General features: G+C 36.3%; 2 protein-coding genes across 3 annotated transcripts; both read right to left on the reverse strand.

The window, feature by feature from the left end:
- Nucleotides 1–341: 341 nt before the first annotated feature.
- On the reverse strand, nucleotides 342–7,210 carry LOC131776114 (uromodulin-like). Of its 2 annotated transcripts, XM_066166666.1 has the most exons (6): nucleotides 7,061–7,210; nucleotides 4,753–5,018; nucleotides 4,483–4,600; nucleotides 3,590–3,715; nucleotides 1,026–1,126; nucleotides 342–422 (listed from the first exon to the last, which is right to left on the reverse strand). In XM_066166666.1, exons 1-6 carry the CDS (start codon nucleotides 7,134–7,136, stop codon nucleotides 396–398), a joined length of 714 nt encoding a protein of 237 aa, XP_066022763.1. In that variant the 5' UTR covers nucleotides 7,137–7,210; the 3' UTR covers nucleotides 342–395. The 2 variants fall into 2 exon arrangements, with proteins under 2 accessions (XP_066022763.1, XP_066022762.1); XM_066166665.1 differs by lacking the exons at nucleotides 342–422; nucleotides 1,026–1,126 and adding an exon at nucleotides 2,658–3,123.
- Nucleotides 7,211–10,450: 3,240 nt separating this feature from the next.
- Nucleotides 10,451–14,702, reverse strand: LOC131785385 (uncharacterized). Its single transcript, XM_066166428.1, has 6 exons — nucleotides 14,699–14,702; nucleotides 14,148–14,261; nucleotides 12,624–12,638; nucleotides 12,372–12,578; nucleotides 11,585–11,755; nucleotides 10,451–11,348 (listed from the first exon to the last, which is right to left on the reverse strand). Exons 1-6 carry the CDS (start codon nucleotides 14,700–14,702, stop codon nucleotides 11,032–11,034), a joined length of 828 nt encoding a protein of 275 aa, XP_066022525.1. The 3' UTR covers nucleotides 10,451–11,031.
- Between the last annotated feature and the right edge of the window lie 638 nt (nucleotides 14,703–15,340).

Here is a 15,340-nt window from a genome sequence, read left to right on the forward strand (position 1 = left end):
CTTAAGGAATTTTATCCATTCAAGACCATAGCTGAACCCAGATTAAGGATTATAATCATTATGCATCATACTCTTAAGAGATTGGATTAAATGCTCGTGTACCACTGTTTCCACGATAAATTCTACAACTATTACAAAATTCGAAAACGAAAACGCAGCGACTAAACGTATTGTTTTTTTTTTTGTTTTTTTTTTGTCCGAACTCGGCGACTGCTGAACGGCAACTAACTAACTAACACGACCGATTTGAATATTAATTAGTTAAGACTTAATTCCTAGCATGCAGTGTTTTGTTCGGCCGTCCCAACGGACGGCGTAAATGTTAATGACCAAGCGTTCGTCGGAACAATCACCATTGCCGCGGTGGGTCTTTTATCCTCTTTCTGATTTTCAAATCAGAAATTCCTAGCTTGTTTCGTTGCCTGTTTGAAGAACAAAGCATCCCAGTTTAGTTTCCCGCTCTCGTCTCGGGCACGGATCTAATGTGCAGTGCCAATAACCACCAAACTATGCGTGGGAGGGCTTCAGGGCTTTCAGCACCGAATTCACCGGAGCGAAGTAACAAATCTTCTTGAGCATTGGATAGTTCCTTTAGAGTATGATGGCGATTAGCTTTCGCTTCTTCAAAAAACCAGCTGTTTCTTTTTAGAAAGATGAACTTCCCTGCACTCAAGAGAGAATCTTTTGTATCTCTTTATATTTATTTTTATTTTTATTAATTTTTCCACTCCACGTAGAACTTAGTTAAGTAACACAATAAACAAAGTATTGACGAAGCATTTCTAGTTCGGTACATTCAAATTTTAGAGAGGAGAGGGGGACATCTAGATACCTAATTAGTCCCCCTTAATTTAGGATAAAAAGTGATTCACCAAACTAGACTTAACTCAAAGAGAAAGACAGAGGATGAAGTACTTGAATACTAACTATTGAGTTAGATAGTAATGTGGAAGTGCTTTTTTAAAACATTTGTTTAGTTGGTTTCTCTCTAATAGGTTGAGGAATATCGTTTCAGATATACCTACCGACAACTGTTGAACAAAATTTCCCGACATATGTCGAAAAGAAGTATTTGCCAGATGGTTGGAGGATACACTTCGAGAGTCATAATCATGCAGCTTGGACACTAAGGAGAGATTAAAGTTTGAACGTTTGTCAGCATTGAAATAGTCGTAGAGAAGTAAAGATGTATTGAGTTTGACAATGTCAGGAACTTTCAAAAGTCCCATAGCTGTATAGTGAGGAGTAGTTGGTTGCATGAGAGGAACATCATTGATAATGCGAACCGCTTTGTCTTTTAATTTTACTCTTTAGAAAGTGGTGAATTATAATTATTTCCCCAGAGTGCACAACCATATGAAAGATATGGAAAAATAACAGAATAATAATTACATCTAGGTGGGTGGATCATCAGCGACTTTGTTCCTTTATACGAAACCTTTATTCCTTTATTTCGTTTATGCGATTTCAAAATCTGTTATATGAGTTGTCAACCACCTCTTGTAAAATTTATCACTCAGTCCTGTAGCAATCCAGGGCTTATAAGTTTTGTGTCTAATCTTAGCTGTTTTAAAAAGTGCATGTTTATTACTTACTCTATTGTAAATACGAAAAAGTCTAGTAAGCCTTTCATTGACTTCGCTACAGGTCAATATGGAATCCCAATTTTCCTTTTTAATATCTATTCTAAAAGTATGTAACATAAGATGTGCAGTTTTTATCTTTTGAGGCAAAAATATTTTATTGGTATTAGTATTTTTTTATTTTTAAGCGCTAAGTTTGATATATTCCGACAGAAATAACTATATTACAAGAGTTATTTCTGTCGGAATATGTTTAATGATAAGTTGACGAACTTTACACCAAAGCCACCTAAGAATTTCCGGCTAAGAGTTTCACCCTTACAAAATCTTACTAATAAGAAGAAATGTTTTGACTCTCTTTTCAGAAGGTCCTGCCCCTTTCCTGATTGCTAGTTTCTGGTCATTATTTACCGTAACCAAGGTCAATACAGTTCCTCATGCATTGCAGTTTGGTCGAGTCTTAAATTGAATCAATAGGGTTCATAAAGTGTTGGAGATACCTACGATAACATTATAGGGGACCAAGACGGAGACAAAAGTACCAAAAAAAAGTAGATTTTTGATAGTTTTCAACTGTCAAAATGTTACTATCAACAACTAGAGGGATCAATGAAGAACAGGTGCTAAATAATCTTTGAAGTATTACAAAGGAGAGTTTACATAGGAAAAAAGCTTTTTCTATTCTATGTTCACGACAAAAAGCACCTCAGAAATTATGCAAGCCTTATTTACCATCGAAGTATCATTTCTTTCGGACCATACAAGGTAAGATTCGCTCCTTAACTTAGTACAACCGATTTGGCCTTCCTCTGCCTCAACATTGTGAAATAACTCTTTAAACAGCATTCTGAAAACATTTAAGCTGAATGCTACATAATTATACTTTGGTAGGTCTTCGGACTTCAAGCTCACCAGAAGAATATTTTGGTAAGTTTTTATCGCTTCCAGATGAGCTTATTGATTTAAAATGCTACAAAATCTTCCAAATACCCGCCACAGCACTTCATCTTCGAGATGCTGTTCCCATGGATATGTATTAAAGAAAGAGAGAATGGAATTTTTGATCATGCACTTACTAATTTGTATGTAGTTTTACTTATCCTTCTACTGGATGGATCACTATAAAAACAACTGAGTGCGATTTTCAGACACCAATACCATAAAATATTGTCGGCTTTGGGTTAAAACATATTCTCGTTTTGGGCTTCGTTGCCTTGAAACCTCGCCCAAGAAGAGCATATGTTTTAACCCAACAAGCTGTCAATATTCTTAAATATTTAACAGTTTTAAGATGTTCAGTTATGGGTGAAGCAGTAACGGTAGGGACAGCTCGTCGGCACCAAATAGTAGACGTAAAAGGAACTACAGTTCTTCACCCTTATGTTTTTCGACTGGTGACAGCACATATCCGAGCTCCTGCTGAAGCAAACAGTCCCTGCTACTTCTCCCTCAGTCACTGTGGGGTGACTACTGCTCAACCAGCCTGGAAATGATGTGCCGCACTTGTCAGGATCTGGACACTCAGTCGGCATTGTTATTCCTGGAATGTCCAAGAAACGATACCAATCAGGGTTGAGATTTTAGTCACATTCTGTTTTTTCCGGGTCATGGTGGCTTACGTCTCTATCAACATCGTGCAGAACGGTGTTGAGTTGGCATACATCAGCTAAATGGTAGAAAATCGAATAAATTGAACTTACAATGTTGTCGTTTTGTTAACTTTGAACAAATAAAACACTTAGTCTCTTATAAAAAGATTAAATTTTCCTATTGATCATTGTTTTCATATATGCTAATTTGATATTTTCCCGCTGGAACAAAAAAATTCGCCTCAACCCATAGCGCCTGTCATTTGCTAAGCGCTTCAGTATCAGTGAAGAGGAATTTTCAGGCAGGCGTGCAGACAGACAGACAGAGGGACATATAGACACAGGTACCGGTCCATAAGACGTTGCATTTCCTACCTTCCGACTCTGAAGCTAGTGAGAAAAATGAAGACAACAAACCTTTGCATTCAGTGCCATCCCATTCATGTCCAAAATGACAGGTGCAATTGTATGATCCTACCGTATTTTTACAAATGGCAGCACCCTTAGCACATTTATTGTCATTTGAAGCACACTCGTCGATATCTAGGAACGACAGGAAGGCATTGGTAATATGTCAGTCTCTTTATCTTTTACATGAAATGGTTAACAAAATATTATACAAATAACTCGTTCGTTGATTTTAGCTGATGCTTGTCTCTCAGGGGTGTGGGCATACGCTGTATTGCCTTAATAAGAAGTAAAATAAGGCATTCTCTAAAACATGTTCCGAGTGTCTTCATATACAGTCGATCCATTTCCAAACCGAAGGAAAGAATCAAAGATCAGTCTTAAAGGAAAGAATCAAAAGTGAAGTGAAATAATATAAAAGTATATTTGAATTGAAATCTGAATATCTTTAACAAGAGAAATGTCATATAAACACCAATGAATAAATTTTTGTAATTTCTCATCATATGAGACAGATTGTAACCATTTTTCTTATTTAGAAAAGCGAAAACTTTATGGATGACTAATGACTACTAACAAAATAATGCTAGTATAACAGCTCATACCATTTTTCACTCACTACAATCTCGACAATTTAACTCGAGCGAGCAACATTGCACAATTTACAGGTTACGGGAGCGCTTCCTTTGTCCACTACTTTGGTTCGAAAAGAAGGCCTCTAAAGTTTTTTTGCCATTGTTACGTCTAGTTTTAGATCAATCACCTAACACCACTATGTTTTTCTGCTACCAGTCGTCAAAGGCCAGCCCGGGAGTAAGATACTCACTCGACGACCAAATGTCTTTAAAATTCAACATGTTCAAGGCAATATTTTGCTTTTTCTGGCATCTTTTGAATCTAACCTTTTTCACAATTTTCTCCCTCGAATCCAGGAGGGCACAAGCATCGATATCCCTTGAATGTGAAACCGGACTCACAAATTGCATTATTTTGGCACCGTGAATTCTTGCCGCAGGCGTTCTGAAAAGGAAGAAAAGAATGTGAAACAGCAGGAGAAAGATCTACGATAAGTGAATAAAAGGATGAAAGTTTCTGAACACGTCGGTGATCGCGTATAATTCTATCGAATATAAGGCGTCAATTCAAGGAGATAAGTTTTAGTTGTAACTCACCTTAGAGCCGCGATGATAAAAATTGGCATCAGTTATCAGGTCAGTATCATAATCTAGATGAGTAGCGTTATTCAATTCACAAACATGAGTCATTCCTCCAGGCTCTGGCTCTTTTTTGAAGTTAGCACTAACGCATTTGTCGTTCATGTAGCAGAAAAGCTCACAGTGATCCAAATCCTTAACTTTTTTTGTATCGATGATGTGGTTTACAAACCGTCTTTCAGCAAAAAAGAAGTTATCGGGAAACAGCAGAATGCGATCACGTTCTGAAATAAAACAATTGAAAGAAAGAAAGTTGCCATAGGAAAGGCAATGATAAAACAACAGGTTTATATGAAATGGGAAAGTTTGCCTCAAGATTCTTAATTTTGCAGTCATTTTATTGTAAAGCAAGAGCATGACCTTAACTTGCATACATATGTATTCAACAAAGAAGCACCGAGCATGCCTTCTCTATTTCAGCTGAGGAGATTATTTCAAATAACCACTGAAAAAATCCCAAAACAAACAAACATAATAAAGCAAAAAAAAAACAAGCCAATGAAAACGAAAAATAAATTTGAAACAAAAAACGAATAAATATGAAACCACACTTACAAACAAAAGCAGAAAAGAACAAAGATTTAGGATCGGAAATTATTCTTCTATCTGGGTCTCGATGCCGCCTTCAGTATACCATTTAATGCGAAGTTCTTAAGACATTTGCATGTTGAATTTTATTCGCTTATTTAATTTCGCCGTCGCGAAAGCCTAAACTCCCTAATGATAACACATTGGAAACAACTGGAAGACCCTTTGGAAACATTGGAAACCTTTGAAAATCCTTTCCGATGTAATTTCGCGAGAGCGATGATCTAAAAAAGTGATATGTAACCCGTGATAGAGGAAAATGGTACGAATGGAGAATCAATAGACCCTTGTCATGGCTACAAATCGTACATTGGTCTTTCACCTGCTGTTTCACAAGCATCTTTAGTTACTTCTTTAATTGTGGAATACTTTATCATGAGAGGGAGCTAGGTCGAAAGCCGTCACAAAAAGCGTACCATAAATTCTCTTTAAGCATACCTTTTTTTTCTCATCAATATTGAGAGTTTTGAAAGGAATAAATGTGCCTGCAAAGGTTTCGTCAACGGATTGTCTTGAGGAAGAGGAAATTGATGTGGATTTGCATTGTAGACAGCCATTGTTGTCGTGCTTCACGTAGTAGATTGATATTCGGGTTAACGATGTTTTTGACATGACATGAGGGTAAAGTACTCTTATTTTCATTGTTATAAGCAAAAGCAATATTAAAAGTACATCAAATTTCGCATTACTCTCGTACAAGTAATTGTCAAATTTTCAATTTTTGGCCCATAATGGCTACCAAATATTGATAAACTTACTACTACCCGTTAAATGTCACAGTTTCCTTTGGGTGACTTGATGAACAAATAAAATCGGTAATTTATCCTTTTTCTTTTGTTGAAAATTTGTTATTAGAGCATTGAATGGTAAGGAGAGAGAAGATTAAAGAAAGATATTATGGCTTCTGACACATAAGTCTTTTGAATGAATGGCAGATCTGAACGAGCGCAACGTGGCAGTTTCATAAATAGAGTGAAGAAAGTCTATATTGTCGAAGTCACCTGCGCAATTTTAACAGGAAAATTTACATTTAGGGTTATACCCCCTTCAAAACGTATTCTTAAAGTTTTCGACTCAAGAACTTCCCTTTAATCAGAAATATCCGCTGATCAACATCTTGTGATGGATAAATGTTATGTTCCAGCCTAAAAAAATGCATGATAATGTAAATGCTATCTAAGGCTATATTCCGCCATTGGCCCTGTGTCTTATGCCAAAACAATTTTCGATTTCCGTAAAGAGCGGCAACAAATCTGTGTCTATGCGATTCCATAAAGATTCAGTGTTTCAAACTAAAATGAAATTTACGACATTAGAGTGTGAGGTCTTCAATGGTGATCATGACAATATAAATATAGTTGACAGGCATGAAGTTAATCTTAAGTTGCCTTTGTTGCTAATCCTAACTTGTCAGGTTTGCTTTGTTACTTGTTTTTAATTTTTTTTTGAAGGGAAATGACAAATCTTCTTTAAAGCAAAAAACGGGCTTGAAAAGATTCCGTCATTATCAAATGGAAGAAAGTGAATTTATTCGGGATTCGAAATTTTTCTTGATAACTCATGATGAACTTGATCAACTCGTTTATATACTCGCAATTTTGTTGACGATCGCTCCGAAATTGAGTATCAACTACAAATAAATACACTGGAACAAAACTGAGTCAAGTTTGTTCCTCACCTTCGCCAATTGCAAACGTCGGATGGGTCAACAGCGCAGTCCCAGTCACGAAAACGAGCAGCACAGAACTCTCCATTCTCACTCCTTGATGTCAGGCTTCTATATTTATGTTCCAAGTAAAACACAAATGCTAAATGGCGGTAAGTTGATGTCTTAGCACCCGTCAGATCTGACCTAATAACTTTAATGAGATACAGAACATGTTTATTTTTATTTCCCGTTTTAATAATGTATGCAAAAAAAAAAGTTGTGGAAACATCAATCGATTTCCGAAAAAAATTCAATTCTACAATTGCCAAATTTACGGAATTGTGCTATTAACACCGAAAGCGAAGACAAATCCTTTAGCAAAGGTAAAAACCGACAGGCGAAAATATTTAGAGCGAGCAGAAATTTCTGAGACGGCCTCTCTGATATATATTTGACACTCATTATTCTCAATCAAGTTCTCCTCTGCTTTGTGAGGGAACTACCTCCAAAATTCCAACACCATTATCAGCTCCATGCATTTTTTTTCCTTCGTTATACCTTGATTTAGAATCACCTCGCTCGAATTAACTTTTAAGTAGGGTACTTATTTGAATTGATTTGAATTGCATACATTCCAAGAGTTTTTAGCGTTTGGCATATGTATTTAGTTATTAAGCTCTATTCTCTTGTTAACCATTTCTCTTGTTTTAGCGTCAGTTTTCCAAACTGTCGGTAAGATGAAAATGGCTTTCAATATAATTGAAAATGAACTTTTCAATATAATTTATAATTTCGTCTTCTTTTGTTTTGAAGTTCAAGCTGTTCAAGTTCAAGTTGATTTTCTGGGATTCTGAATGTTCCAAGTAGTTTTTTATGAAGTATATTGATAAAGTTTAAGACCGTGTTAAAATTTGTTGTTATCCTTTCATAAACGTCAATATTTCTTGAAAACTCATATTTTAACTGGTTAAACGTCTGGAACTACCAAATAGTCCATAATCTCATACGCCTATAGAAAGAGTATTTTTACCATTATCTTCGTTGCTATTATTATCATTTTTATTACTCAACATTAACAATGTTATTTTTTTTTTTCTGACAAGCGGTGCATTGCGTGATTACTCACTTCTTTCGGCGGCATCGGAAGAGAATAATTGATAGGATGTTAAATAGAAGTACCAATATTTTCATCCAAAAGAAAACAAAACAGAGGAAAATAGCTTAAAAAGTGATTCTGTACGCCTCTAATAAGACGGGACAACTAAAAAAATACAAATATTCTATCGAAATATATAGACGAGATAAATTAAAACATTATTTTGCTTTGCATTGTCAATAAACTATTTGCATTGACAGGTGACTTCTCGGCTGTGTTATTGTTCACAAGTAAGGAACGATTCAGGATCAAATTTACCTTAACACTCTTAAAAAGACCGTCATTCTTTAGGAAAACAAAAAAAAAAGACCCTGCATTTTTTAGTGCAATTTAAATGTGGTATTATACAAAACTTTTGTTAGATTTTTATCAAATTACTCATTTAAAATGGTTGCGAATCGTTGTTTTTAGGCCTAAAACAAAAACATAATTTAGGAATTTTTTTTTTTTTTAAAGTTAGGAAAAAGCAAACAATCTTCCGCGCTTCAGTCTGCTCGAGAACTCCTAACTATTTTGACAATTTTGGTAAATTCTAAGGATTCTTGAGTATTGATCATAATTATGCAGTGAATTTCGTGTAACTTGAAGGCTGGTTTTCCCGATTACTTCTTTTCGATTGGGATTAATTTCACGAAACCAATTTGCCCTCAAAGGGAAAATGTTTGCAAGTTGTTTCCTGTGTATTTTTTTCTTTTTGTTTTTTTCGTCTCATTCCTTCTCATGACATATAAAGAAGTGGGTAGATCAGAAAAGCAGTCAGGACTCGTGGAAAACTTATATTTTGTTAGCAAACAATTGTAGTATTCATCTCCTGGGGATGTAAAAACAGTTTTGTTAACTTTGCCACGAATAAAGTTGCTACCGATGGCAAAAAAAATGCTAAAAGGAAATATTAGCCTAAGATAGATTTTAAACAAATGCCAAAACGATACTTGAAGAGAAGAACGATATGTATCGAACCCATGCCCACCCCTCTTCGAGCGAGTATGCTTTTTTTATGGATTCCTCTGGGAGTTCCTGGGACCACTTCATGACCCGGCAAGGTCTCGAGCCTAAACCTCTTGACCTGCTCCAGCTCAACCATGCCACTAGGCCTCCTGATGATCTCCAGGCAAGAACGGTATTTTTTTGTTTTGTTTTGTTTTGTTTTTGTAGAGTGATATCATAAACCTGATGACAGAACTTTTGAGTTTTATTCCTACCCAGCAAGAAACCACCGAGAGAACTCGGTGGGTTCGAATAGAGTTAGGAAGGAACTTTTTAAGGAAACATTTTTTAACAGGATTCCGTATCTATGGAACAATTTACCAGATGAGCTGAGGACTGCTAATTTCAGTGTTTCTTCTTTTAAGAAACTACGCACTACCTTCTATAAAGATAGGGCCTTTGACCCCGAGCGCCCTCATACCACCTGGGCAAAAATCAGCAGTTAGTTAGTAAGGTTGCTAGTCTGTAAGTTATTATTTTTATAACGAGTTAGATTTTTTATTGATTGATTGATACTGTCACTATTAATACTGTTATTATCATTATTGTTATTGTCTTAAGGTTGTTAGTTAGTAAGTTAGCTTTTCTTATAATGGGTTGACTAGCACGCATGGTTCGTCAGTTCCCTTATACTCTACCCCACTGCTTTGTTATGGACTTAGAGTTTTACTAATTGATATGTTAAGTATTAATACCATAATTATCAATATTATTATTATTATTGTCATTTTATCATGTGACGATGTAACTGCAGTGAAAATGGAATAAAAAAAAATAAAAAGATCATTAACTGGACAAGCTCCATCAAAAACGCAAAGAAGAGGTTTTTTACAAGGCGAAATGCCCACAACATATCTCTCCGCTGTTGATGAATTTACAGTTGACATTCATAGAAAACCAACCGAGTTTAGAAGCTGCCGTTCATACACATTTTTTTTAAATAAACAACCCAAGACATTTTCCCTCTTTAATCAAATGTTTTGTGAAGTAATGACAGGGGAAAGGCAAGCCGACCCAAGCAGTTAACATCGACACAATGGTGAATAATCCTTCCAAAACTTTTCAAAAGTAATTTATCGCTAGAAGGAATTCACGCGTGAATGTTTTTCTTGAAACGTGTTTGGGTTTTTTTCATATTAACCTGTCATACAAGCTGTACATCATAATGTCTTTTCTTAAAACACGTTTAATCAAGGTGCAAATATTGTGCGCAAATTCCAAGCTCGTTTCGAATCTAATACATTTCTTTTTCGTGTTGTTTTTTTCATCACAGTTGATTTTCTCATACTAATTAAAAAGAGAGATGTTGTCTATTTGTATGGTAATTTTGACGAAACTTGACGAAACAGTTACCGGCTTACGCACTTTAGTTGTTTATTAATATGGTTTATGCAAATTTTTAAACCGGCAAAGAGAACAGCAAATGGAGATCCCGCTAAGTTCTTATTCCTACCATGGAACACACCAGAAATTTTGGGTAAGATAAAATACGTGACTGATAGCAGATGCTGTTAGTGACCATATTTTGAGCACAGAACGTAAATTATAATAATAAGGGCTCTCTTCCACCTTTCCCAGGTTGTGACATAGGTAAAAGTACCACAATTTGAAAAAATTTTATTGTCAATGTACAAAATCAATGAAGAATTGTGTGTTCTTTACTACTAGTCCTTTAGTAAACTTTGTTTGCACTGTAATTACATATTTTTGAAATATGAGTAATAAAATGAGGCAATTTAGAAGGTTTTCACGCGCATAGTTTTATAAGGGAAAGTTTAATCGCTTTTCCCAGGCTATAGGGGCAGGCTTTTCCCTTTGGCCTAGAAACAGAAATAGACTTGCTATTGTAATTCCAGCTCTAAGGGAGATAGAACACTTCTACCTCATCGGGAGTAAAATAGTAAGTTCCAGCTAACACTGTATCTTTTTCCTCTACATCACTAGGAGCCAAGAAAGAGTGACCAAAGTTGGTGTACGAATGAACATTATGACCTGCGTTGTTGGCAATATGAATATCGAAGCCTCCACCAAACGTTGGACCATGGCTTATATCCATAAAGATGGCTTGGGAATCATGCTTCACTATACTCTTAAACGGCGCCAGTCCTTCTTTGTTGTGGAGCGAATAAATAAAAGCCCTATCTGTCTTGCGATATCCATTATAGGGATTTTTATCTACAGTCAAGACAATAAGCAAAAATTGCAACCTTTTATTGGTTATATTTTTGTATCTTGCTTTTCTTCTCACCTAAAGCTGCTCAATAGTGCTGATAACATACAGTCTAAGTTGAAAGAAACCATAAAAATACTTATGCTTTGCATATTTTTGTCATGAAGGTAATGAAACTGAAACAAGTGAGAGAGAAAAATACTGATATGTATACATTATGGAGAAGAACTTTCTTTCTTACCACAAGACGCCCAGTCACCATTGTAGACAGCATCGAATGAACACCACGGTCTCTCAAAATTTCCCGGTACTTTCCCAGCACACTTGTGATACGTACGGCCTTCATACTCGAAAGGAAGTACACAACAGCGACCTGACGGGTCCTTTGTTCTTGCTCCCGGAGGACAATCGGCTAAGAAAACATGAATCCGTCAGCCATGAATGGCTCCTTTTTCCCGGATAAAAGATAATTATGATAAAAAAAAAAATGATCTCTTCGCTCAATATTTCGGGGTTAGGATTATGATACCTGTTTTTATCCCATATTTGCAAATTTGCAGCAGTCCCTTTGATGTCAGTAACCCTGATTAAAATCATTAGACGAAAACCATGGCAGAAATATGAGGGTTCGTGTCAAACAAATTGAATCGTGAGGCTGCAGTTAGAGTTCTGACATGAATTTGGAGGTATTGATTTATTGAAAACGCGTGCCTAAACACAAAATGCATTGAAATTCTAGGCCCGCGAACTGAACAGTCTCTTCGTAGTTTTCATGTTAACATTCGAACCCTTTGCTTTTCCAAAAATGGGAGCGCACGTTTTTAAATAATTGCTCGCATACTATACTCGCATGCGGTGAAGAGGAACGAAGTAACGACATAATCCTAGAATCTCTTCAAATGCTGCCAAGGAAAGCTAAGACTGTGTTTTTGAGTCTGTTTGTTTGTTTGTCGGATGAGAAATCGATAGGTTGACTGGTCTGGGATGAAATCGTGATTGCTGGGTTGCAAATGGCGAAAATTACTCACCCCATGGAACATCAGAGTACCCTCCAAAAACATACTGGTCTTTCTTTATAACCGTTACAGAATTTTTCTTTCCATCGCAACGAGTGTGGAAGTCCTTTCCTTCCCAGCCATGTAAAGAGGCGCGGTAGCATAGCAACCAGTGGGAATTATTTCCGACGGCAGGGACCAGGAACTCATGAAGATAAGCCAAGTAAGATTCATTTATTGTCAGTATATTTGAATTCCTGATGAATCCTGCAAAAAATGGTCATCACGGAAGAGGGTTAACTATATGTGTATATACATGGATAAAGATTGTTTTGTTGATACTCACTGGGCCTACGCTATCACACCAAAACTTCCATTGACATAAATAATATTCCTGGCAGGCTTCTCCCTTTTTTGTGATCTCATTTCGAGCTTCGCAGCTCAACACAGCCAAGAGAGAAAAGCAGATGAGGAAATGATTGCATTTTCATCACATCTGTGACCACACTAAAAACCTGTAAATGCCTTGTCTCTTCCTTGTGTTTTGTGAGCAGTTGCAAATTTCGCTTCTCATTTGAAAACTGAATTGGAAAACATTTTCTGATAGCTACCTTTTATGCAGATTACAGACTATGCACTCATCGTAAGCATTAATTTTTAACTAGGTTATGCCGGAGAGATCTTGTTAAACCTTCACAGTTGTGTCCGTCTACAGTAAACCCGGGTTTACAACTGCATCTAAATGATCCTGGCTTATTTTTACAGACCCTACCAGTCATATTGCAGTTGTGGGTATTTTGAGCACACTCGTCAATATCTGAAAGAAAATCCAGTAGGTTTATCATTATTGGTTGTGTGCTTCTATTGGAAGTAAAAGTTTCTTTTTTGAGCGAAACATCCCACTACGTTACGAGCCAAACAAAGGGGAAAATCTGGCTGTCTGTTTTATAATTGATTTTATGCCACTAAACCCAATTCCACAGGTCTATCATTCTTTGCTGGTTTTGTCAATACAAGTTCCTTTGTTCAAACATGGACTGTTGGCAGAGCCGTTGATATCCACAAAAAACGAAGTTAAGCGCAAATTTCCAGCAGTCTTTAAACCATTGTACAAATTAGTTATAACGAAAAATATTTTAAGATGTTTATTATCCTCTAATGGTAAAATGTAATCAACGTCTCAACATATGATTAAAATCTGTTTTTTTTAGGTGCAGAAAACATTTTAGTTGGTAAATCTTATATATCAGCTCAAGTCATTTTGCCAACCCCCATTTTTCCGCAAGCTGAGGTTATACCCCATGCACAACCAAACTTAAATATGCTCTAAAGCTGTTTTCTTAAGCACAGTTCATTACATTTTTCTTCGTAGAAGCTGCTTAAACAGATGTTTGTCCACTTCAAAAGAAGGACTTTGAAAATAAAAGTTAGAAATTACTTGAATCCTATGGAAAACTCAGTTTTTCAGTTCTCTGTTTTCTATTTTCATTCAGTTAAACCTGGTTTAACTAAACATGTTTTGCTGGTGTTAATTTGGTATTAGTTTTAATTTGCAAACTTAGACAATCGACTCTTAACGTAACTGCCCAATTTAGTAAATTATTTTGGATTAAACAGTTCAAGCCTCAGTGCATTGCACTTTCTTTTTTTCGCAGTTATCTCCGGTAAACTAGAATCGACTTTTGTGGCTTTATCTACAAAATTTTGCCGAAGAAGTTACTAGCGCCTTTGCAAATGTTACAGGAACAGTTAGTTATTAATGCACCAAAAGAGATTATCAAATAAGAATAAAACATTGCTTTATCTAACCTGTGTCACAGTGATCACCAGTGAATCCTTGTAGACATTTGCATTTGTATCCAAATGCTTCCTCGATGCAGGTTCCTTCATTGTGACATGGATTTAGCGCACAGTCCAAAATTTCTGTTACAATAATAAGATTGATAACAAGCTTTAAGTGACCTCAGGAAAGCCCTGTCGTGTATCATAAAGTCCAAAAAGCGCCTCACGATCGAGAATAGTAAAGCCAAGCCAACACTAAATACGCTTGCCAATCAGAAAAAAAGGTTTAACGATGCAATAAACCAAAGGCATTTCAAAATAATACAGCCATCCAGGCTCAAGCACACGAAACTTCTGTTACTTATGAACTCTAAAGAGCAATCCACGACTTGAAAATTTGCTACATTATGCTCAGCATTGACGTTGGTACATATCCTTAGCGGTGGGGGCTAGCATTGATGCATATTATAAGTTCGTTCGTTATCATAAAAAGGTACTTATCAAAGAGTGGATACTTACCTTAATAATCCAAACGATTTTTCATTTTAAATAGAAAGGTAGATACACTCCATTCACACCCATAGCGGGCGTTAATAGACAGTTTTCTCTATACCATGACGTCATGAAACTTGGCGTCACCGTCCATTTTTTTAAACTTAGCCCTGCATTTTAGTCTCGCCTTTTCGTCTCTGATGTTTATGGCCCTTGGGACCAAATTCACTTGAAATAATACAAACAGCGCTTCACGTCAAGAGCAGTTTGAACGGCGTCGGTTGTATTGTCAGAGAAATCTCAATTTTTTTTTTCTTGAGAACAGTCTGTAAACTTTATGACAAAGGACGGTCAAGCAAGACATTCCGATAAGACTGAAGGAAGATTATTCAAAAATGAGCTTCCGGTTCAATTTAAAATAAAATCGACCAGGACTCTGATGATATTCATCCCAAATGGGTCTGCTCGGCATGCAAACTAATACATTATCTAGTCTAGGAAACCTCGGATCAACAAAAAATTGTTTCGACCCCAAACTATCTTTTTTTGTGGACATCTCATTGTGAACAAGACTACCCTTGTGTGAGAAAAACCAGAACGCGCCCTTCAAATCAAGAAAACAAACGGCCTGAGGCCTAAGTTGGTCAAAGTATGTTCCCTCAAATTCTCGTGAGACCACTTCCAATACGAGACATTTCCTCTAACATTCATATGGAAATTGTGGATGG

The sequence above is a fragment of the Pocillopora verrucosa genome, chromosome 5 (assembly GCF_036669915.1).
Source record: "Pocillopora verrucosa isolate sample1 chromosome 5, ASM3666991v2, whole genome shotgun sequence".
Classification (NCBI taxonomy): Eukaryota; Metazoa; Cnidaria; class Anthozoa; order Scleractinia; family Pocilloporidae; genus Pocillopora; species Pocillopora verrucosa.